At 40.6% G+C, this 25191-nt stretch overlaps 1 protein-coding gene across 2 annotated transcripts in view; it reads right to left on the bottom strand.

Moving 5' to 3' along the window:
• Positions 1-24693, bottom strand: part of TG (thyroglobulin) — a 140807-nt gene extending 116114 nt beyond the window's left edge. The window contains exons 1-16 of one of the 2 annotated variants that reach the window (XM_085221721.1): positions 24615-24693; positions 23050-23158; positions 22023-22120; positions 21369-21572; positions 20922-21081; positions 17757-17863; positions 16573-16716; positions 14738-14923; positions 10660-11724; positions 8395-8982; positions 7873-8115; positions 7036-7173; positions 6406-6483; positions 5930-6042; positions 5347-5458; positions 3883-4083 (exon numbers count right to left, since the gene is read on the bottom strand). In XM_085221721.1, the coding sequence (XP_085077847.1) occupies positions 3883-4083; positions 5347-5458; positions 5930-6042; positions 6406-6483; positions 7036-7173; positions 7873-8115; positions 8395-8982; positions 10660-11724; positions 14738-14923; positions 16573-16716; positions 17757-17863; positions 20922-21081; positions 21369-21572; positions 22023-22120; positions 23050-23158; positions 24615-24681 (3613 nt within the window). In that variant the 5' untranslated portion in view covers positions 24682-24693. Of the gene's footprint in view, positions 1-3882; positions 4084-5346; positions 5459-5929; positions 6043-6405; positions 6484-7035; positions 7174-7872; positions 8116-8394; positions 8983-10659; positions 11725-14737; positions 14924-16572; positions 16717-17756; positions 17864-20921; positions 21082-21368; positions 21573-22022; positions 22121-23049; positions 23366-24614 lie in introns of those variants that run through there. The other variant, XM_085221720.1, reaches the window with a different exon arrangement.
• Positions 24694-25191: the final 498 nt, after the last annotated feature.

Here is a 25191-nt window from a genome sequence, read left to right as displayed (position 1 = left end):
GGACATATTAGTACACAGAGTGATACACTTCTATTAAAATGTCCTTACAGTCCTCACATAACATGGACAGCACGTTGTGCATTTCCCCCTCATACCAACTTAAAACTGGTTGGATGTCAGCCTGGTTCAGTTCACTAACCTTGACGAAAAGATTCCTACTGACTTTAAAGGGTAATGCACTGGGTACAGAAAGACACATGCATGGTGTATGAGAACAGATAAGTTTAAAACAGTCATGAATAAATTTAAGCAGGAAATGAGAAGGTTTCTTACCATCAACCTTCGTGGAAGATATCCAGTGGAAATAGACAGGGCCAAAAAAGAAATCTCAGTTTGCTTTAGAATGGAGTTAGAAAACTTTAAGATCAAGAACTGAACAGCACCAGGATGTTCCTTGGTGACACAGTAGGTCCATAGCTGTGAGACATGGCTTTCGAATTACAGTGCAAGATCTACCTTTCAACTCACTCTTTATCAATACCGTATTTTCAGACCTTCTTGCCTACTACTACAACAGACTAATATAACAAGCTAACTATAGTGTTTAACTTCTACTAATGTATACAAACCAACTGCTTTGTTCAATACTAGCCAAATCCCAACCTACTTCCAAAATATTTCTTATATATCATATGTATATTATATATTTTACTAATGTTTATACACTTGTGTGTTCCAGATCTACAAAATGGAAAGAAAAAAATAACAGCTACCTAAGTTAGAAAATATTAAGAAAAGGTCTTATATCCTACAATTCATCTGCTTGCTGTATGCCATTCTCCAAACAACAACGCCCAGATCAGTCCCAGTCTCCCTACTGCTGGAGGAAGATGGGCTCTGCTGATGGCTCACATCTGAGCAGTCTCTGCCTCCCCTTCTGATGGAGTTACAGAGATTAATTTAATTTAATGTTCACAACTTTGCAGGATGAATCTGGGATCCAGCGTGCTACAGTACCTCTTTGTTTTCCAGCCATGGACATTGTAATTCTGAAATACAAGGGTTTCAAATTGGTCGTTCTGACTTACAAAATTTATCCTTTTACTTCCAAGACTCAATTAAAACATCCTTTTTTTTTTAAACTATTCTGTAAATGGAGACACTACACTCTTCCTCTTTCATATCTCTCTTTTTAGTAAAGATAGAAATCTGGTGTCCTTGTTTTACGAAACCACTAGAGATAACAGAACTATAAGATATAATTCTGCAATGGATAGTAGCATTTATCATGATCAGTGCAAACTACATCCATTGTTACATGCAAATTCTATTAATAACCCTTTATTCAAAGTTAATAAATATTAAAAACCAGTTCTGTGTTCCCTTTATTTCTCTAAAACTTTTTTTTACCCATCAAGTCAAATCCAGCCTCAGCCATATGCTCCTACAGTCTTGTACTGTCTGTCCCAATGGGAGCTTGTGTATAAACTAGAAAAACAGACAGCACGCAAAAAATAAAGGGGATGAATGGTTTCCTGATTTAGTTCAGTTTCCATCCAAAACCCCATCAACCAGCCAAGATAATCAGCAATTTACTCATTTATCTCTCTCTATAGATGTACCTCCCTGTATTATGATTATCAAGCCTTCACCATTTTGTCATTCCTCTGTTTCTACCTCAATTTCTTGGTCCAGGAGGACTGAGCCAGAATCAAATTGAATACTGACGCTTGTTTCACAGGTGTTTCTAAACACTTCCAGAAGGAAAGTATGTTCTCCAAAAAAGGCTCTGTATTTTCTATCTCCATCCATAGCTATGGATGGGAGGCATGGGGATAGGAGGTGTACATGGGGACTGCCAGGATACTTGGCATCAGCTCTCTGTTGCATGTCAAATAGAAGAAGTTGAATTCTGTTGCTGATGGAAATGATTAATCTAACGAAAACCACATTGTAAGAACTGGGCACTCAAAAGATATTACTTGGTGTTTACAGCTGTCTGTTCTGATGCTGGAGGAGACGTTGTTTGTATACTCCCACCACAACAGCTTCTTTCACTGATTGAGAAGATCTCCAAGATGATGAAAGAATACTCTTTCCATTTCACAGAATAATTATTAGTGGATTCCAGGACCAAACTGAGTAGGTTGAGCGGGAAAATAATTTGTGCTTCTTAATTTTATACCATTACTAAGTTGTTTAGCATGAAAAAGTTCTATTGCTTTTTCAAAATCCAGGAAAATTACTGAAGTTTATTTTAATGGTATTTTTACACAGAAAATAACAAACAGTTCCCCAGGTTTCCGCTATATTTTTTAAGCAGTTATTTCTCAGCTCAGGCTTTCAAAAATGTAAAATCATTAATCATTCAGTCACTGTTTCCCCTATGAAAACTACAGTATTTCAGAATTCCAAGAAACATCAAATGTGCAAGCAAAATCCTGAAAAATCAGAGCCATATCCCAGGGTACATTTAAACATTCTTTATCATATTTCATAACGATCCTTCAGAACTTAGCAGGAAATCCAGAAAATGATCTTATGTGAAGATAAGGAGATACAAAGGACTTTGCATTTACAACTAATTCTGACTCCTCTGGCCTACTACAAGCTCTTCCACTTTTTATGTTCACCTTCAGAGTCTATCAGAAAGTCAGTCTGCACTACTGAGTGCTGTGCACCACGTTGAGTTCCTCCAGCTGGTCCAAACAAAATAGTAAACAAATATTACACAGTCCAGTGTCAGAAATCCTAGCCCATAACCTGAAAGCAAGATGGCAGCACTATATTTATTAGACTAATAAGCTCTGCTTCTCTGAATAGCTATAAAGCTGCACATAACTATAGCACACTAGCTCTGGAATTCATTTCTTCAGAGCCTGGTTAAGCATTTCTAGATAGCACCACACTGCTTGGGGCAGACAAAGCCCTGTGATTTCCTTGTGTCTTCTCAAATGATCCTATTCTCAAAGCTGTCGACTGGTATAAGAGATTCCAAATGAAATGATGTAGCTGGTTTCCAAATTGGCAGAGAAGTTACCTGATTGATTATTGTATCAATTATGAAAATGCTTTACAGTTAGTTGGGCTGACACAGTCAGCATGGTGGGCACATTTTTTTCATTATATAGCAGAATCACTAAAGGATACCTAAGCAATTTATTGTCATGGGGACTCATTTTCTAAAATCTACCAAAAGCTCATTAAAAAAAAAAAAAACAACGAATGAACTATGGAAACTGTGGTGTCCTGCAGGTGCTGGCTTTAAGATGAAGGTTTTCTTTTTACATCTCTAATTTTAACTAATCATTGCACTTTGGATAATGGCCTCATAGAAATTTTAATTTGTTTAGCTTACTTCAGTGTTGGGAAGATGTTTGAAGACAATTGATAATAAAATTTATCCAAACGTCTCCCACTTGGACATCTCACTGGAAACCATGAGTGAAATCCAGTATTTCACAGCTCTAATAATGTCGGAAATACTCTGCAAATATGTAGTGTTTTGGCACATCCTTTCCACAATTCTGATCACTAGCCAGCAGTAGGAATGGCAGAAGCATACATTTTTTAAATTTTATTTTAGTCAGTTGGATGGCTTTTAATCCCAGAGCCAGCTCAGACTGGAACTGATTCAAGTTTGCAGCAATCTATTCAGATTGACTTCTTAGCTTAGCTTAACAGCTCTTAGATTTAACCTATTTTATGAATTAGGAGGAGTCAAAGATTCATTCCCTTCTTCTTTCTCCTGACAAAGCACTTGAAGAAAATGGGACACTGTGTCCAGGTAGGTCAGAAGTCTACTATAACATAAAGATAATCATACCACCTGAGCAAAAATCTCTCTAACAGTCTGAAAAAGAAGCTTAAACATAACAAAATACTAGTAAAATGTAGTTTTGGCTCAGGTTCCAGAGTTGAATTTGCAGAGCAGCAACTCACTTTCACATGCAGGTCTTCCTCCACTTACTCGTGTCCCAGGTACCTCTTCTCCATTGTCAAATACACACCAGCAGCTTTCTTCATCCTGGGTGCACTGCACAGGTGAGAATATCCCACTGGCCTCTTCACATTTTGGAATGTAACCCTTCCCAGCTTCTCGTAAACTAGTTTTCAACTTCAACATATTACAGAAACTAGGACCTTTAAAGAGAGAAAGATCGTTGCAAGATGCAGAAGACAAACTGATCATCTTAAAAATAGAATATAGCAGTAACTTATTTAGAAATATGTGTAATTTTAGATGCACTAGACAACATACACTTTTTTTCCTAAAGATTATAGTGCATGTTGTATGAATTTGTACCAAGAAAATGGTGGAAAAAAAGTAAAAGATATGATAAGGATATTTAATAATGTTACAACATAACCTCACATGTATGCTCTTACAAACAGCAATAGTTATTATTTCTCACAAATAAACAAAACAGTGACATGTGCTTGAGGAATCATACAAACCCAAGAAGATTCAAAACATTCACCCCAGTAAAATTGATATTTACTAATTCTGTTCATCCACAAGTGTTGGAGTAAATTTGGGTAGTGATTCAGGTAACAAATATTCAATTACTATTTCTTCAGGCAACACGCAGTTACTTATCTCCCATTAGGTATGCTGCACATCTACTACTAGACTTCTATCAGTAGGTCATCTATAAGAAGAGCTGAGCAGACTTGCTGGGTCAGACCAAGGTACTATCTAACTTGCTATCCCATCCTCAGCAATTATCTGCTCTTGATATGGATGTTCTGGTAGAAACTCTGCTTGAAGCCTGAAGATTATTCTCCCAAATTTTCTATGGGAGATGGAAATCAGAAAATCACTAGCTGAGGAACTGAAGAAAGAAACACAGAGCAGAGCCAGGGGATTAACTCCTATTGGGCATCTCAATTTCTCTAAGCAGGGTTTCTCCAGCCTTTTGGAGGAATGTCACAGAATCACAGAATCCTAGCATAAAATCTCCCATCTCTGATGAGAGCTTAACAGTTCTACCTTTTTTTGAAGGACAACCTCTATCTCTCTTTGAAGACAACATAAAGATAGTATAGATTTAATCACACTGCAGAGCAGTCAAGGACCAAGTCATTCAGCTCCTAAACTCAGAATTCATCCTGAAAACTATGAGCCTGCAAACTTTTCTGCAGTGGCATGAATATAAAGAGCACATCAGTTATTAATCAGTTTTTGAACACTGTTTTGTTTCTTGTTATAAAAGTAAACGGTAAGTATTTTCAGCTATCCTCTCAAAGATTGTACTTGCATGAACTTATCATTGAGGAGTCCAACCACAAAACCTTCATTTTTCCATGGGAATCATTCCAAAAAGGAAAGTACAGAAGTACATATGCAGCAAAGCATGAGACATTACCGCTGCCATCACAGTCTGTGGGTAAAACATTACTCACACTCAGGATTGCCATCTGAATCTTTGTTGCCAGGCTGAAATACTTCTCCTGACTTAGGATCTACACACCAGGTATTTGTATAAGATCTCTGTAGCACGGCGTATTCTCCTGTCTAAGAAATATCAATTACGTGTCACTGCAGAGCAGCATATATTAACACAGACACACTGGCATTCATATCCCAAAAGCCTGGTTAAAATATTTTAGTATATTTACTTTTGTCCTTTAATGCAGGTTAAGAAAAACAAAATACTAAAATATTCATATCAGGTCCTGAGAGGAGCAGTACGTAGACTGAAAGCTCACTGGGATTAACTTCTAGTATAGCCTTGGTTTGAAATTTCTGCTCCTTCCCCATCTCAGGGCTCTACGTCACTCACTGGCAAATTCAAGAGCATCATGGACTGATTTATGGAGGGAAAACCTCCCTTTTGTTTTGTTGAACTCTTTTCATTCAGTTTAATAAGAATGCATAAAGGGATACTTAGTGAGCTCAGACTGAAAGTCTATGGGTCCTTAGCACGGTTGTAGCAAAACCAGGAAGGTTTTGATACACCCTTCCTCAGCCACACTACTAAATTACCTCAAGGCAGTAGGGGACAAACAGATCTGCTGCAGAGGCATCTAGCTTTGAGCCACTCCGTCTCCAGCTGGAGATTAAAGCATTGGCTCGAGATCTCTGACATGACGTCTGACCTACAAGAGGGAAAACATATTATGCAAACTAAAATAAAACAAAGTTCTCAGACCTAATATAGAGAAAGAGGCATGCCTCCATCTCCTTTGCTTATCTACACGAGGCTTTGTTGCAGTGTCAGGCAGGGAACATCTGATCAGTGTCAGGTAACAACAGTAGGGGGTCAATTCCCAAATCATGTGAGCTGAATTCATACATAATGAAATAAAACACATGAACAAAATCAAACACAAAGGTCTCCTTTCTCTTGCACTGGTTAAAAACAAGCCTCTCTTCATACATACCACAGTAGAATTTTCAATAAAGATTAAAATTTTTAAGAATAGGTAAGCACAGACACTTAAGAAGAAAAGCCAACTGACATTTGGGATGTTCTGCTGAGCGTGAAACCAAGGAATCCATAACGTAACGTCCTCTTTCATCCACACACCAGCAATGACCTGCCCAGGGAAGAAAAACAGATTTACTGTAGATACTGTATTGCAGTATTCCTGTTTAAATTTGTTGCATTCCTGTAGGATTTTGACTCACTGAATCACCACAGAAAGTGGTCAGTAAGCTGCAGACACAGTTAATTCTGCTTTCCAGAGAAAAATAGACCACACTTCTGAGCAGTGCTGAGAATGGAAACTTAGCACCTCTGGTAAGAACTTTCTATTGCAAATAGTGCAGTATAACATCTACTCCCAGCAATTTCCTGTAATCCATAGATTTGCTGACAGTGTACTCCATCTCGTTGCCCTGATCATTAACAAATCATTAGCAGAAGATTAAACAATTGCTGATTCTTGAGTTTACCTTTGAGGAATACTACTAGTAGCAAGCAACTGAACACTGACTGATTTTTGAAACCTGATGAACTGTCACTTGAGTCACTCATTCTAATCAATTTTTCACCCATCATATAGCCCACCTATCCACCTCCCTCCGGTGTGGCTACAAGAATACAGGTTTTCTATTATTTAAATTAGAGTATTTAGGGATAAGATCACCTGTGCTTTCATAGCATTGAGTTGGCTCCCAGTTTCCCAGGCCATCACACTGTGGGATGTAGGGATGAAATCCCAGCTGCGTAGCTTCTCCAGCAAAACCTTTCAATGTAAAGTGATTCTGCCAGTAGAAATGCAAGACTGTAAAACATGAGTAAGAGAAAGGCGTTGGTGGCCAATACAAGAAAAGACATTTTAAGAGTACACGTTTGCAAACACTGAAGGTAGATAGAGTACCCATATCTTACCTATGCAAGATGTCATACATATCAAAGAATCATTAAATGGCTTTGATTGGAGGGGACCTTATAGACTATCTATTTCTAACCCCCTGCCATGGGCTGGTTGCCAGCCACTAGATCAGGTTGCCTTGGGTTCCATCCAACCTGGCCCTGAACACCTCCAGGGATGGGGCATCCACAGCTTTTCCAGGCAGCCTGTTCCAATGCCATATCACCCTCTCAGTAAAAAACGTGTTCCTGACATCCAACCTAAATCCCTCATTTTTAGTTTAAAGCCAATCTCTCTTGTCTTATCACTATCAGACTGTGTAAAGAGTTGGTCCCCCTCCTGCTTGTAAGTTCCCTTCAAGTACTGGAAGGCTGCAATGAGATATCCTTGGAGCCTTCTCTTCTCCAAGCTAAGCAAGCCCAACTCCCTCAGCTTTTCTTTATATAAGACAATTGAAATCAGCTCTTGAGTTAGGTTAATTGACCATTAAGCAACATTTGCTGAGTTGCTCTTGTCTTTCAGCAAAGTTGAATTTGCCAGAGAGCGTTCCTGCACAGATCCTAGACTTAATCCTTTTAATTCAAAGTTTTCATCTCCCTCTCCCCCCACCTGATTGTGCAGCCAGCTGGAGAGCATAGTCACTGCCCGATAACAACTTCTCAGAGACCATCATCTCTGATTCGTAGGGCCGAGTAGAACGTAGGAGGTCACTGTCCATGAGCTGCATTCCCTTTGCCATCAAGAAGCTCTCTCCAAAAGGGAAGTGGGACGTGTTCGAGGCTCTGATGAGTTGCTCTGTCTCCTCTATAAATTTCACAGCTTCTTGCTGAATACTTTGACATATACCAGGACCTGTAGAAAGCGAAGGGAAGTTGACCTATTGTTTCCAGGTATTTACAGACTTGGATAGTTGGCAGTTAAACACACTGAAACAATGAAACAGTTCAGTGGAAGCTTTTCTGCTAAAACAACTCTGCTAATCTCTTTTATTATATTTCTCTTTTATATCAATAATCTTTCCCTAGACCATTATCTCCTACTTCACTGTGCATGAAAAGAATTTTTCTCTTGTGGTATAAAATCAACGACCAGAGAAACTTTTATTTATATGCCAGCAATTCTGTTACTTACATGTCGGTACCTGGTTCACTTCTGCCCTTGTTCCTTGCAGTTCTTCCCCATTGTTGTTAACACACCAACAATCACGAAGCTCAAAGTGGCTTAATGGAGCACTGAAATCAGTGTAGGCTCCTGGATAATAGGTAAACTGCTCATTCAGAAGCTGCCAGAATGTGTATGGATCCAATAAAATGTTCTCAGATGCAGAGGTCACGTTTCCCTCCAGTATTTCAGGTGGAAGATCAGCAAAGGATGAATATGTGGTGAAAGCTGGGAAGACATTCTGGTGCCCAGCCTCGTACAAAGTTTCAATAAAACCTGAATAACCTTTGGAAGATGCATTTTTATATCCAATTAGGATGTTCAATAGACTGGCAATGGGCAGAGTTTTGCCTTCGTTGTTCTCTGTAATCCATCTTTCATACCACTCAAAAGCTTGCTCAGGAGGACCACTGCACTGCACTTGCCTCCAGGCACCATCAGTATCACACTGGGGTAGGTAAATGCTGGAGAGTTGAGTCAGAGAACTTGGGTCTGACAACAGGAGCTTCAGAGTCTTTAGAAACTCCTGTCCAGCTGTGATTTGACAAGCACTGGGGCCTGAGGAAATGAAAAACATGCATAGCACATCTTATGAATGCACAGAAGACATACGTGCTCACTGTTATGCCATGAACACTATTACCGATACTTGTCATTTGTCCCTCAAAAAAACATTTTTGGCCCATTATGAAGGGCAACCATTTCTGCTATGTTGGGCCAGAGTAAGATTCTTAAAGGCGTATGAGCCTGTAAAGGTGTATTCAAAGATTTAAACAAAATCTGAGCACATTAGATGCTTGTAGTTCTAATGGGGAGACAGGAGTTTGATGCCACTAAACTGCTTCCTGAATCTGATCACATCAAGTAAGCATTTTCAGATACACTAGAAAATCTGGTAGTTGATCTTTCTTCAGCCAATATTGCAAGATAAATGAAGTGAATAGTAGGATAATACTGACTTTATTTCCTCTTGAATTTTACCAGAATTTTCAATCATGTTGTCCTATCTTTCTACTCTGCAATGAATATCGTAGCTCAAAATGCCATCCTTCAGAATGCAGATGTGAATGAGTTTTCTTTTGGAATGTTTTTCTGCCACCTCCAGAGCCAAATCTCATTTTGCCATCAAGTGGTTCTACAAACATAGCAGAACACAGGAGCCCACCTCTTGCACACCACAGCATTATAAACCTGTTTATTTTTGGCTGCACTCCAGATGGACTGCTACAAATAAATCCCCTACCAATCTAGAACGTTGTGATGAATTGACCAGTACTTCTACAAACTGCTACTCAAAAGAGCTCCTTTTGTGTATGTGCTGTATCGTATGCTGGTTACTCTACTATTCCTTCCAGTGCAAGAAACAGGATCTTCTACTGGGCTTGTTCCTCTTGTTGATGTGCTGTTTTCAGTTCACAGACCCATGAAAGACAAACAATCCTAGTCTACGGGGCTGGAACTTTATGATCTTTAAAGTCCCTTCCAACCTAAGCCATTCTATGATTCTGTGTGCTTCCTTTTTCCTTTGTATTACATTAATAGAAGATTATAAGAGGCACTTAATAGTCCGTAAGCAAGCTGCAATACCAAAGTGTGCCTGACAAGTCATTTCTGACTCACTCATTTCTGGCCTGTCTATACAATCATTATGAGAAATCAATTAGCTTTTGTATGTATCTTTTATGTTTGGTCTCCTATGATGGCCTACCAAGTTAAAGATACATTCCTAAGCCAAAAGAAGCTCATGGTTTAAAGCATTAAATCACTTCAGCTCTAAGGACAAGAATGAGGCAATGCTGCACAAGTTATTTTGTCCTGGAAGCAGAAGAGTTTTTCACTTGGCTAGGGGCATACAGATGCTCTGTGTCTCATGGATATTAGAGATGTTATACACACTATACTACACATTTAACTAGAGACAGATGTCAGTGACACATAATAAGGAAAGATCTCAGGCTATCTTCTGTGAGTATACATGCCTTACATACTGACAGAAAAAGAGACTGTCTTTTTCTTAAGACTTAGGATACCAAGTTTTACATACACTTTATTTCCCTTAATTCCTCTCCAACTATAGAGATAATATTCTTTTGTGTTAGGGGACAATCATTTATACATTTCCAGAAACAACCAAATATGAAGAAATAAATCATGAAATTCCAATAAAGTAAAGAACTATCTTTAAATAGATATTACAAATAGATACTTTTTAAATTCCCAATTCCCAGAACTTACATTTTATGGGTTTTCCAATACTTCCTCTTATTCCTGGAATAGTCTTTCCATTCAAATCAACACAGAAGCAATTTGTCCCGTAACACTGAAGTGGCAGAAAGTCTCCATTCTTGGTACAAGAGGGAATAAAAAGATCTGATCCTGCAGACAGGCTTTGTTTCAAGTTCTGCAAGTTTTTCCTTTGCTTCTCACAATCAGAGGGACACCTTGGATGTTCACCTTGAACTCTTGAACCTGGTACTTCTTTACCTGAAGTGTCCAAGCACCAGCACTCTCCTGCATAGCACTGAACTTCCTCATACCTCCCCTCCTTGGTGCATGTTGGAACAAACAGGTCCCTTGGCTCCTCACCACAGTCTTTGGATCCTAGTGCTAGTTTCACCACTTCACCTAAATCTTCAGCAATGCTTTTGGGGACAGAAATCACTTGTTGAAGGAAAGTAAAGAACTCTGGAAGTTCCAGGACAGAGGAAAGGAATTTAATCATATTCTGATTGTCCTGAAGAGTTACTGTGCGGCCAAAGCTGTCTACAAGAGCTTGACTCAAAATGGAGCTCCCCTTTGATATTTCCAATGGAAAGGCCGCAGCTGACTGCAGAAGGCCTTGGCTACTATTCCTCTCAGTTGCATCTTCCTGTGTAAAAAACTGCTCAATGCTGTATTTGCCACTAGTGCCAAGTGTCCCAGTGAAGTTAAACTGGATCATATTCTTCAAGAACTTTCCTCCAAAGAGATTTTCTTGGAAGCGTTTTGGACTGGCAGTAAACTGCAATGCCACTTGAGCCAGTTCCCTTGATGAGAACATTCCTGAGATGGCTTCACTAAGGATGGATTCTAGCCCAGGAATCTGGCTGACATACGGACTTTGCATGATTGGAGATGACAATCCAGAGTCCAGAAACAGCTCTTTGAAGGAGGGAGGGCAGGGTCTTGAGAAGCCAGCTCTTTTCTCTGACTGTACATCGGGTGTGGAAAATAAATCGGACTGGCTGAAGTACCCAGCAGGGCCATAAAAAATCCTTGACAAGGCCCGCTGTCTCTCAGAGATGCACGTTTGTTCCTCACCTAAAAAAAAAGAGGTAAAAAGTACAAATTTATGAAACTCCAAAGCTCACTATTTTATAGATGCCTTTTAAGTAGTCCCAGTAAATGCTTCTGAGTGTACTTTAACTTGCCTCTAGATCCCCAACTAAGCATCAGTCATACTGATGAAGGAATTTAGAATGTTGCTAAGTGTAATGTAGAAATAAACTTTTCCATTCAAGACACAAACATCCTTCATCATGTCTGAATTTACTGTTCTTGGTCTTTTTTTGGTTATATTATTTTCCAGTGCAAATCCTCACTCCAACTTTTATGGCTGAAACTATAAATAAAGTCTTTTTCAAATACATTAATACTCTGATAGGATGTCTACTTCTAATAAAAATTACACTTGATTCAGATGCAATATGTGGACAAGAGAAAGGGAAATAGATTACAGAAATGAAAGAAAGAGTTATTTTAATGAATGTGCACTAATGAGAAATTTATGAAGGTTTCCTACCTGGATCTTTATAGTTTCATAGTGAAGAATTCAGTACATGAGTTTTGAAAATGAATTGTTAAAATTAGCAGTAATGAAGTGCCAATGACCAGATGGCATTCAAAACTGAGCTATAAATGAGAGAATAAAATGTAAAACTTCAACAAAAGTAAACGTCAGGGATCTGAAGTACCGACAGATCCTAGCATCCTTGGCTACCCACATCTCAAGTGAGCTGTGTCACAGGTGCCTCTATCCAATCAAGTCTCTGTACATTCATATGCAGACAGTAATGGCAATAAGTCACTCTGCACACATCCCTGAGGAACGATCTCTGAAAAAAATAACTTGAGGCTCAAAAGAAAGAAGAAAAATGAAAAACTTTGTAGTTTTAGAGACTCAAGCAAGAAGTAGAGCACATAACTATGATTATGAAACATATTACTAGAGGATTCTAGGAAGGATAAAAGTTTAAAGAGCAACTAGACAAATACTTGGAAGGTGACTCCTTTGGGGAATGCTGAACACAATTATCTGGGTTCAACCTCCAGTTTGGGAAGTGTCTAGCCTGCAGAGATAACATACCAACTAGTCACACTTTGTTCCCTGAATTTCTTACTCCTTGTCCCTAAAAACTACTGCAGACACTGTTGGAGACAAGATAGTGAATGAACAGATTTTGTACGATATAACATTCCTTAGGATGTCCCCGCTTCCACCTCCATTTCCATCTCTATTCTGCACCCCATTCCTCATCCATTTCATTTTCAGGCAATATTATAAAACTAACAGTGCTAGCAGTAGGGACAGAATCTAGAAATCCTAAAAGCTGCTCAAATAGGTTAGCAGGTAATCTGAGGCTCTGTGACCAGCATCTTTCTCACTCCTCTTTTTAGAACTTTTGCTCTGTGCTGCAGTTCTTGGCATGGGCTCAGAGTCCATCACAGTGCTTCCTTTGTAAAGGCATTTTCTGTAGGATGGGCCCCTCCTGCGCTCAGTGCTAGCTCTTGGTAACAAGGATGAAGAACATTCCTCTAGGGACCAATAAGTTAGTGTAAGCCACAATCCCCAATATGCTAATTGAAAGCAAATGTAGGAACACAGTTGTTAAATGCTCTGCCCTCCTACTCACTGTATAATCAAAGTAAAATGATGAGGAATAAACAGAACAGCACTGCTAGGGTGAATTTACTGTAGGGTTTGAAAAGGAGCATGTTCCTATCCAAACTTCCTGGTGCTTGTGTGACCTGAGGTGCTCCCCATACCTACATCTCTGCTTCCTCCAATGTGAGCAGTGCTGGGAATAACAGCAAAGAAATCACAAAGAAATAAAACAGAGCAGAGGAGATACGCACATGGCATGTAGCTGGCTGGCCAGAGACTCCAGCTATATTCTCATGAAATACCTTCTCGGACTTAGCCTAAAAAAACTCCACAGAAATATTCCCTGCTTAAATTTCCTGAGTCTGCCAATAAAAGCTGCAAGCAGCCTCAAGTCATGCCCCCCGAAAAATTATCAGGAAAGCTCAGCAAAGCACATACAAAGAGAAAACAACCAGCCCCAACATATGGTGAGGCCTCTCGGAGGCTTCCTTGCAATATCCTTGGTGATCAGCCTTGGAGGCATGAGAACATTTTCATTTTATTGTAAGCCTGTCTGTGCCTGGAGCATGCTGAGTGACTTGGAATCATTACACCCAGGGTAGATTCCTCCTTTCTATATCTGCATCTTGTAGGCAGAGAAATGAGCTTCCCCAAAGACATTTAGAAGTAAGACCTCGTGCCCCAGCCCTCTGGCACAATCCTGAACACTGAGGTAGCACACTTTGGAGCAAAAGTTTTTAGCTTTCCTCCTCCCCTCCGGCCATTCAACATTTCTGTTGTCATTTCCATTTGGAGCACTGATTTGATGATGGATTCTTAATGAAATCCCTCTCAAAGCACAAATTCAGACATCTTCTCTAAATAGTTTTCTACCAGATTTGACAATTTTCGTGGTCAAGTATGAAAGAAATACAGGAAAAAAAAAAATATTCAGAATGAGAGAGAGAGAGACAGAAGTTCAGTAGCAATACCACCAAAACAACAGGGTAGCCCAAAACATCACCTTTGCTTACACTATGACAGATATTGATGGTTGGACTAGATGATGTTATACTGATCTTTCCGACACTAATGATTCTCTGATTCTATGATACTGGGACCTAGAGCCTCCTAGAATTAAGGGATAGATTATTTCAATGTGTGAAAAACTAAAAGGCTGAAGGCAGATCATAAAAGAAAATTAAATAAATATGGTACTTAATAATTCATTCAAATGTGTTTCTTAACAGCATTTACGTATTTGGATACCAGTTTATGAGCACCACAATCTGTCAGGACCTAAGAAGGGAATTGCTCCTTCATTTTTTTAATCATACACAAAATTCTCACAGTAGATGAAAAGTTTAGAGAGTGAAGGAGAACGGGACCAGTTTGAACTGAAAGCATACATGGATAAGCAAGGCAGTGCTGCCTGCTAGCATTTTCCCCTTTTCCAAACCTCGCACATACCACAGGCTGGGGGCTGTCCTCGTCTCTTCGTGCCCTGGACCTCCTGCCCTTTGGTGTCCACGCACCAGCACTGTCCTCCCTGCTGGCATTGCATTGCTGTGTATCCCCCATCAGTGTCACAGGATGGGATGTAGGCATGCTGGTAGCGCTGGGCTGTATAACGTTCAACCTCACATTTTGAGGGACCTGGAAGAAAAGAGGAGAACAAGCTTAAGGTTTCAGAGCCATCTATGCTTGATTCAATCATTTGCTTATTTTTGCCAAGCCTGGAGAAAAAAAAAGGTTTAATTTCCTGAAACTTCAAGTACCAGCCCAAGACAGGAATTCTCCATCCTCTTTCACCCAAGTGAATCAATTTCATGGCTTTCTTCTTTAGATATTAATTTCTGAAAACTGCATGAACCTCAACTCATTTTTCAGTTATTATCAAAGGAAGATGGAGGAGTAGCATCATTCACTCAGAGAGTTTTGGCTATTAATGCAAAAGAAAAGGTGGTCAGCAGAAACAGATGTGCAGCATGGGAGACAGAGACACAAGCATGTACAGTGCAGTGCTTCCAATGAGAATGAGGTACTACTCCTGCAACAAGCTCCATATGTAGTTGCAGGGATTTGTGCTGAGACCATCAATTTCTTTCATACCTCTCTGCAGGGAACAGAAGCCTCTATTCCTGTAAAACTGGGCAGAATGGCAGAGAAGCACACTTTCTGATATGACTTATGGTCTTCTAACACCAGCCTCAACCCTTCCAACAGAAGCTTTGCTCTTTTCTATAAAGATACAATCCCAAAGTCTAAACATTTCTCACTTTCCAAAGCATTTCCACTTCGCTCAGCTGTCAGGCTGAGGTAGTGAGAGCATCACAACAGAACAAACCCTTCATCCATGGAGTCCTGGCAGCACATAACATGCCTGGCTTCAGGTAGTGCAAATCCTGGATAATTCACCAGAGCATCACAGACAGTGCCTAACGAGTGTGGTCACATCTCCATCTGGTGGCTGTTACAGCTTCATTCCTACTGAACCACCTCCTTATACACGCACAGTCTGCTTCATGGCACGGAGCATTGGGAGGGGGAAGATGCTTTCCAGATCTCCCAGAATGATAGCTTGTCCCAGAAATAGAAAAACTGTATGACCCACATAGATGGAAGACCTCCATTGGTATCTGAGCAGTGACTCCTTAGTGAGAGTCAGATGCCAACATCAGAGGAGTTTGGATAGGAGAATGAAGAACCACACCAGGGGATACAAACTCTCCCCGACAAGGCAGTTCTGCAAGGCTCTGGTGCAAGGAAGGAGACACCTTACTGCTTGCCCTGCTGAGCTCATTGCCCACCGGCAGGGAAGCTCTCCTCATTTGCCTGCCCTCTCCAGCACGAAGATCCTCCCCAAGGGCAGATCCAGAAGCTCAGCTTTGCTGGCTCAGGCACTACAACCTCATGTATGGTCTCATGGGGATGGAGAATGCTGTGGCCAGTGAAAGACCCTTCCTACTTCTGAGTGTAGGGTAGTAAATTAAGAAGCATTTTCTCAGGCTATTAAGTGTAATAAAACATCAGATCTATCTCCAGAATCTCAAAGAAAGACCTTCACAGAGTTCACTGGCTTTCAATTAATGCAAACCTCAAAAGGAAAGCTTTCTTCATAGGTTAAATACAATCTGATGCTAAGAATCTACAGCCTGGAGATTAAAAGTCAGCTTCAGTGGAAGGATCTTGATTCTTACTACGCTTAAATGCAAGAGGCCATCAGAACAACTCTCCACAGTGGCAGCTGTTATATATAAACCCCAAAATTACCGTTTTCAGGGAGTCAGCTGGTCACTACTTACATCTGAAGAGACCAGAGGTGGCCAGCTGGACCCCCAGGAAGCGCCGCTGCAGGATGCGATACACGCTGGTCTCTGTGAACGTACGGGCAGGCTCCAGTGCAGAGAAAATAGTGTCATAAACTTCATCGAGCAGCAGCTCCAGGCCTGGGAAATAGAGGTGTCATTTTAAGACAGCGGTCATCTGCTTTGCACCAAAGGAGCAGAACTGGAAATGTATTAGGAAAAAGAAAACCAGGCCTATAAAATGGCCCAAATGTAAACTTAGGCTTCATTACTCTAATGCACTGCACCACACAACGTGCTGCTGAGTGCCCAGTCATCATCACTCATCGCCATTAACGAGGAACATCCAGTAACCAGCACTGGGCTGTGGTGGTGGTTCATTTTGCAGGAGAGACATTGAAACAATGCAATTATATCACTGATGATTCCAAAAAACAATTCCTGACCATTTTGGTTGACTAAATTAAACACATGAAAAGATATGCAGTAGTTCTTCTGAGTTTAGATTTGGTTAATTTAGTTCAGATTTTAGGAGAACTTCTCATACTCATGGGAATTAAATACTGAAGTTCTCATCTACCATGTAAATTTTAATCCATCATGTTCTGCATTTTTCCCAGGGGTTTTTGTTGTTGTTTTTTATTTTTATTTTTTTTTTTTTTTTTTTTTTGCTTCAATTTTTTGAACAGAAATATCTAAGGAAGTGGACTTGGGAGAGTTCAACCTCCTCATTCCTCTATACTGGAAAATAAAATTCTATTCAGTAAAATCTCCCATCAACTACTAATATGCCTGAAAGGTAACCCGAGTCTATGAGAAAACAAGAGAAGACCATCAGAGTAAGAAGAAAATAGTTCAACTTCCATGTCTTTTAAATTCCTCTACATTGGCAACTGGACACTGAATAGGATCCAGCCTTCTAAGATGGACAGAAGGTAGACATGCAAAAATCCTGTTCCAGCACCTTAAGGCGGGCAGGGTTGACTCTGTTTGCTGTTGGCTGGAGTTTCCATGAGTGGGTTCACCTTGAGTGAGAGAATGTTATGAGAGTCACATCAACTGGTCTGTGTGTTTGCAAGAATGCACTCGGATCTCAAACGAAACTGAAGACTGATACTTATTACTTATCCTTTTGCTTGGGAGTTCAACATGCTGAAGCTGAGGAGTTGGGAGGCACTCACCGGTGTCTGCGAGCTCTCTCCCCAGGCTGTCCACACAGTAGCAGTACCCAGAGACCTCTGGGAATGTCTCCCGGAAGGAACTGAAGGTTTGGAAAGCCGCTGGGAGCCTGGAAGGAAAAGCAGCCTCTTGTGAAGTGCCCAGGGAGGCCCACTGACAACAACAGCAAAGCATCTGCTGACTAGCACAAAACCATGGGACAATCCTTTGATCTGCGTGTGTCGCCCAGACTCCAACATGATCCAAATCAGCATTCCAGTAGACTAACAAGTTTCCTGCGTATTTTAACCAAGCACAGAACAATAAGATCTCCCTTCAGAAAGATTCCTTATCCTTCATATGCACATACCCAGCCTCTAGTATTCATTTTCAATTCTGTTCTCACCATCAAAAGCCTGTCAAAGAGAGTTGAATAGGCACGTGTTGGCCTAATGTTATTACAACAGCCGTTCATTAGCTCCTTCCACAAATGTGCATGGCTGAGTGCCTAAACAAACAGGTTGCTCCCTTTACCTCCATGCTATGTAGGCTTTCTGTGCTGAACTAAGCATAAAAGCTGATAAAAACATCACTAATGTTTTTCATTCGGAGAGAATGATTCCATGGATTAAAGAGAAAAGGTTTCTAAGGTATTACAAGTGAGATTGATTCCTACTTTTGGAGATCAAAGAAATGGTAGTTCCCAGTAGAATACTCTAGGAGTGACAACAGCCAGATTCCAGCAAAGTAGTGGCTTAGGAAGGAAACTTAATAAGGTCAGAGTTGGGAGAAACATAATAAATGTGATCTTAACCGACAGACACTCTGGGGTTTCTGCAACCTACTAGAAGACGATTTGCTGGACTGAGGCAATATGGCCAGTGGGACATTTTCACCACATTCCAAAACAACTGTTTTATTTTACAGAGACATATCTTAGCATTGAAATATGATAAAGGCTTCATGTCCCAGCCACCTGTGGCTTATTTGGAAAAATCTAGTAAAAAGGAAATGGAATATTCTGCTCAAGGCATTCATAGAATGATGGAGTCAGAGTAGGTTTTAGCAAGGAAGGGCACTTTGGCACCCTGATCAAGAAAAAGAAACTTTGACAAGCACAAGAGTTTTACAGCAAACCCATAATCTTCCATAATCTAAATGAGACCAAAACTAGTCTCAATCCCAGTGCCACCCTACTGCAGCCTCAGGGCTGCTCTAACGTGCACAGTCTGCAATGCACATGAGAAACACTGCGGCAGTGGCCATGGCATCAAGTTGCTAGAGTTCAAGAAGTACTTGGACAACACTCTCAGACACAGGGTTTGAATTTTGGGTGGTCCTATGCAGAGCCAGCAGTTGAACTTTTGGGTCCCTTCCCACTCAGGATATACTGTGATTCTATTTTAAGACTGTAATAGGGCAGAACCTCCAGTGAACTGGGGTAAGACAGTGATCAAGGTCTTTAACCTGATGAAAGTTATAACAATAAAGTAAAAATTACTGATTTTTGGATTCTTGATCTCTTCCCACAGTAATTCCCACAGGTTGCACTATACAGATGCCTATCCTAGTTGGACCTGAGCACAGTCTGTATAAAAGCAGCAACAGTAGACAACTACTGGTGTACGGCAGAAAATTTGGATTTATCTTTCTTTCCAGAAGTCTTCCTCCTTGGAAAACCTTAGCCTTACTCTTTTCAAAATTCTCCATTATTTTATATGACACACTCCTTTATTCTGGAATAGTTGGAAAAGTGTGGGGAAGCCATTTACAAACGGAGTTAAGTGACACATAGATTTCAAAAATAAATTCTTGGAACCAAAGTTATCCAGTTATCAGAACGTGAACATGTTAAGATAGGGGTTTAATCTCTGCATTTGCCACAGTTCTTTGCTTTGGAACTTGTCACTTCAACTCTACATTCTTGCTGCCTGCTTATATAGCAGAATAATAATATTCCACACACAAATGTGGTGAAAAATAAATATATTAACAACCTAAGGTACTCCGATTAGACAGTTATGGATTAAGTCTGTGCCATAATTAGAAAAATAGACAGCTGGAAGTGAAATGGTTCTGCTGTGATTATTTACGTGACGTAGACACAAGAAGTGCACAGTCCTGCCGATCTTTTTCAGTCAAACCTCCCAATGGGAGCAAGTAAAGCAAAAAAAAGTATAATAAAGTAAAAATGTAAAAAAGATACAAAATATATTAATTCAAAGCATTGCTTCATTCTCTGCAAACTGAGTCAAGGCAGAAGGAGACATTACATTTACTCCACTGCCCTCCTCTGGAGAAACGTGCTGATTGCAATGCCCAGCCAAGGGCACTTCTCAAGACCTCTTCCCTCTGCATTTCCCCTTTCCCAGCCCTTATTTCTCTTTATGATCATTAATTCCCTATTCCTCCAAAGGACAAAGGCTTCCTGCTCCCACTGACAAGCATTTGGTCCAGCATTTTGAAATCTCCCCCAGCTTGCTCCAATCACTGAAGCTGGTCTGCACGTCACACCCCCGTTTATCTCTTGCTTGCTCACTTGTATGAGTAACTCCAGCACTGTGTAAATGGACAAATGTCTTCCCAATATCATGAGTAACTTGTTCTTTATGTGTTGCCACTTATCTTTCTGTCCTTCCATACGGAATTATCTTAGTTCATCTATGCATCTGAATTTCACTCTTTCTGTTGCATCTATCTCATCTACTGTTTTCTGCTTGACTGAAAGATCTCCCTGGCTACTTTCCCAAATGCAGATCCCAAAGTGGTAATCACTAGTGTGCAAAGTCACACTGAATACACTACAGGGATGGAATACAAAACTTTTGCAGAAGAACAAATTTAATTCACAGGAAAACGAATTACTTGGACTATTCATAGCAGGAAATAATATCAGACATAATCACAGCAAAAGGAATGGCACTGGAATGGACTGCCCAGGGAGGTGGTAGAGTCACCGACCCTGGGGGTGTTCAAGGAAAGACTGGATGTTGTGTTGAGGGACATGATTTAGTGGGAGCTATTGGTAATAGGTGAACGGTTGGACTGGATGATCTTTTAGATCTTTTCCAACCTTGGTGATTCTATGATTCAATGAAAAGGACTTCATGGGGAAAAACATGCAGTAATATCCTGCCTTTAAGAGTTGTGCAGCACTGCCTCCCTGTTTCAGAAACCTATGCTCTTACCTGTTATAATTATGAATGAGATCGAAAACCATCATGTCTGTCGTGTTGACAAACTTGCATTGGACAGGCAGAAACTCTCCATCTTCTGAGCACTGTGGTGGGCTCTTCTCACCAACCCCATGCAGAATGCGGCGGTCTCGGATCTCACAGGTCCCTGGACCTAACAAGGAAAAACAGCAATGTTTATTAGTGCTGAATGTCCTACAGACAATCCCATTGGAATCGGAAGAGGCCTAGATTCATTATGCTGAACACCCTAACATAGGTGTCTTGTGTTCTCTCTATAGCCAAAGGAAAAAGGGACTTATTTCAAATTTCTCTACTAAGCACCCATACTTCCATAGGATAAGTGTAGGCTACAGTGCCCAAAGAGCTTATTTACCATCTTTCATTCACACTAAACCTTCCATCCCTACTAAACTCATTGTTTTGTTGAATAGTACTTACATTGTGTTGGCTTTCCTCTCTGCCTGGTGCCATAAATCTCCATTCCTTCTTGGTCTACACACCAGCACTGATCCAGCTCCACATCACACTGCACCACATCAAATGCCCCTGAGTCCAGGCACTGAGGGATGTAGGAGATACTACTGCTGTTGATGTAGCCACTCACCAAGACTCTTTGTTTTTGCAACTGGCAGAAGGATAAGCCTGCAGCGCCAGAGAGGGACACTGTTAGAGGAAGTTATTTGTTGGATACAGAATCATCTATTTTAAAATAACAACTGAATTTTCTGAGAGGGAAAACTTCTGATTTTGTCATCCAGGAGGCATCAAGACACTGATGGAGTTGAGGTCATGAAAAGTGGTATCCAGAAACCCACCACAGATGGGGTTGAAGCTCTCTAATTCATAAGTGAATATGATCAGTTAAAGTTTATATTTTATGTTATTTTGATCTTCATGAATACAGACCACCTGATGGTTTCCATGACCATTCCCAAAGTAAGACCAGAACTTCCACTAGGATTCAGTGAAAACAACAAAATAGAGTCCATGTAAGTCTAAATGCCCTTTGCTTCAACAGTTTAAATGTAGTCTTAAAACACTTAAAAAACAAAAAAAAAACATTTTGAACAAAAATAAAAACCTTTGACTTACAAGATATAGGATATCCATTCTGTTTGCTGCCAGGTACTTCGATGCCATTCTCATCTACACACCAACAGGAAAGACCATTCCTGCTGCACTGAACTGCCCTGAAGGAGAACATGAGTAACAGATTTTATTCTCTAACTCCAAAGTCCTCAGTCTTGCCCATAGTCAGTATGGGGCACAAACCATGGCAAACAGGCACTTGCTACTTCAAATAATAGAATCAGAAAGGATTGTATTGCTAAATCCTCTGGGTCTACCTAATAGTTCAGTCTGGAGAAGTGAAGGCTCAGGAGAGACCTTATCACCCTCTACACCTCTCTGAAAGGAGGTTGTGGTGAGGTGGGGGTCAACATCTTCTCTCAGGTAACAGTGATAGTACAAGAGGAAATGGCCTTAAGTTGCACCAGAGGAGGTTCAGGTTGGATATTGGGAAGAATTTCTTCTCTGAAAGAGTGGTGAAGCACTGGAACAGGCTGGTGGAGTCACCATCCATGGAGGTGTTCAAGAAACATTTAGATGTGGTACTCAGGGACACAGTTTAGGGGGCAATACTTGTGGATGGTTGGACTGGGTGATCTTGGAGTCTTTTCCAACCCTAATGATTCTGTGATTCTATGATTAGTTCTTTTGCTATCTTGAGAAGAAACCCAACCGCACGACTTTAAGAAGTGTGGATAACTCCTCAAGTCAGCTTAGCACATATATGCCATCAGGCACATTGGTCATAGGTTTTGTGTTCACTGGTATCGTGTTGCATGGGAAGACATCAGCTGAATTACACAGCAATCTGCAGCAAGATTAGGTGGTTACCCTTGGATTCACCCATTAGCCTAGAGATTAATTCCAGCAACAGGAAATTCATTCAGGAGAGGCTGGATCTGCAACACGGCTCTGTGAAGTCTCTTCAGTCTCTGAGTACCTCGCCCTCCAGCCCATTGATAGGGTGGCTCTTCAAAACTGAATCTAAATATTTCAATAGCAATGAATAGTTATATAGTGAAACAGCAGAACTACAGCAAGGACAAGCTACCTGAACTGGCCATCTTCTGAGCACTGAGGAATGTAGGTTTCTCCTCCTGTAAAAGCCTTTTCCCTCTGAAGTTCGCATGGACGCAGTGGCTGAGAATCTGTCTGGTACTCTGAAAGCATCAAGAAGGTGAACGTTAAGTGTGATGTCATGATTAGCCTGTTCTTATCAAATCCTGTTAGTGCCACTGAAACACAGTGGAAGCCCAAGCTCATGAGTCCTCCCTGGTTATTTCCCCACTGTGCCTTTCTGTATGGGACAGCAGAGAAAGGCACAGAGCAAACCAGCAATGCTGCCAGGTGCAGGATAAGTAGTGATGGAGGTGCTCATGAGGCCTTTTCCCATGCCTGCATTTAATTAGATTCATCTCTGTTCTATACCAATGTGGTACCATTTTCTGGTACCTGAGAAGTTTACATCATTTCTTGTAGTTACCTCCACAAAACAGTGCTTTCCTCAGCCAAGTCCGTTCCTCAGCAGGAGGGACATCACTATTTACATTTCTGAGTATTTGTTCTTTATTGAAACCCAATAAAGTTATAAATAAAGTTAAATAACAGACACTATTCAATAAAAAGGAAAGGCAAACCAAAGGAAGACCTAAAAAGAATCTGTATCTAGCAGTTAGCATCAGACTGGCTCATATTAGGAGCTTCTCAATCTCTACCAGTACACGTGGTTAGCTGCTGAGGCCACCACTTGTTCCAGTCTGTTCTTAATGCAAACAAATTTGTCTGCTGCTTTAAGAGAACAGTGAAATTTTGTAGGTTCTTTTTTACAGAACAGATTAAGTTGGTCTGAATTTATAGTAGTGCAAATACATCGTAAGTTCTGAATTCTTTTCAATTTTCAGTGATTACAATGATTTGAGCCACAGGTGTTTTCTGTGCACCTGAGAACTGTCAATCACTTTTCCTGTGAGTTCTACAGTGTCCCTTTAAGCCCATGTGAAATTGCCACAAGACTGTAAGGGATTTTATGTTAGCTCAACTACAGCTATCCACACGTAGACAATCCTCCAATCTTTTCCATTCAACTGTGAGTGAGACAGTTGCTCTGAGGTGTGTGGAGGTCCCTTTGTACAGCACTTTTTACAGCTTATTAAGGTACTTGAATTAAACATTAGTGGATGACTTACACTGCTGCCTTCAGGACTATCAAACTCAAGATCTTTAAACAGACCAAAGAGAACTGAGGACAACATTCAGACTATCCAATATCTTAAATTGAGAATAAAGCCTAAATTCAGTGATAGGACACAGAAATAGACAACTTTCATCCCACCCTTTTCTATTCATTCTTCTTCTCTAGACAACCATGTTTTCCAGAAAACTTTGTATTTCCACCCAAATTCCAGATTTTACAAATTTAGATGATCTTGATCATGTAGACATCCTCACAGTTTAGGATTTAACCTGGAGCCTAAACTCAGCCTGCACATTACACAACCATCATTTACATTTGCAACGTGCAAGACTCAAGTTCACTATTCTCTTAGTTGGAATAATGCACAAAGATCCCAGGAGCAGTCACTACTGTATGTGAGCAAAGTAAAAGAACATACTTACCAAAAATGTTGGCTGCTGCTATACTAATAAAGCACAGAAGGGTGCAAGCTGGGATGGAGCCCATCATGCAATGGGACAGCTCCATCCCTCTGTGTCACTGATGCGTCCTGCACATCGCATGCAGCCTTCAACTGCCTTTTTATAGCAACCACAGCTCAGACAGGTTCACTTGTGTGCTGGTACATTGGGCATAGAATTGGGTGAGTGACGCATATGATGTTTCTGAGATAACTACAAGAGGTCCATTCACCTGGAACTGCCCTCATGGTTTCCGTCAGCAAGTTGTCACCCCTCTCCAGGCAGCACTACAGGGACCAGTCATTGGAAAGGAGAACAAACAGCAGTCACAGAGGCTGGCTTTGGACTTAGTTACATCAACACACGCATTAAGTATGCTGACATGGCCCCATGTCAGTTGCCACCTGTGCTGAGGTGCAAGTATTTGCTGGAATTGGTTGGAAGTAGCTTAGCTTCTGAGGCTTCATCCTTCAAGGAATATACATGCGTAACCCTTAAGCTTGTTAACAGAAATCAATTTTGGAGGGTACTTATTACAATCAAGATGCTGAACCTAAAA

This window comes from Meleagris gallopavo, chromosome 3 (genome assembly GCF_905368555.1).
Source record: "Meleagris gallopavo chromosome 3, MGAL_WU_HG_1.1, whole genome shotgun sequence".
NCBI lineage: Eukaryota > Metazoa > Chordata > Aves > Galliformes > Phasianidae > Meleagris > Meleagris gallopavo.
Note: the sequence above shows the minus strand (reverse complement) of the source record. Positions and strands in the feature narration are given on the sequence as shown.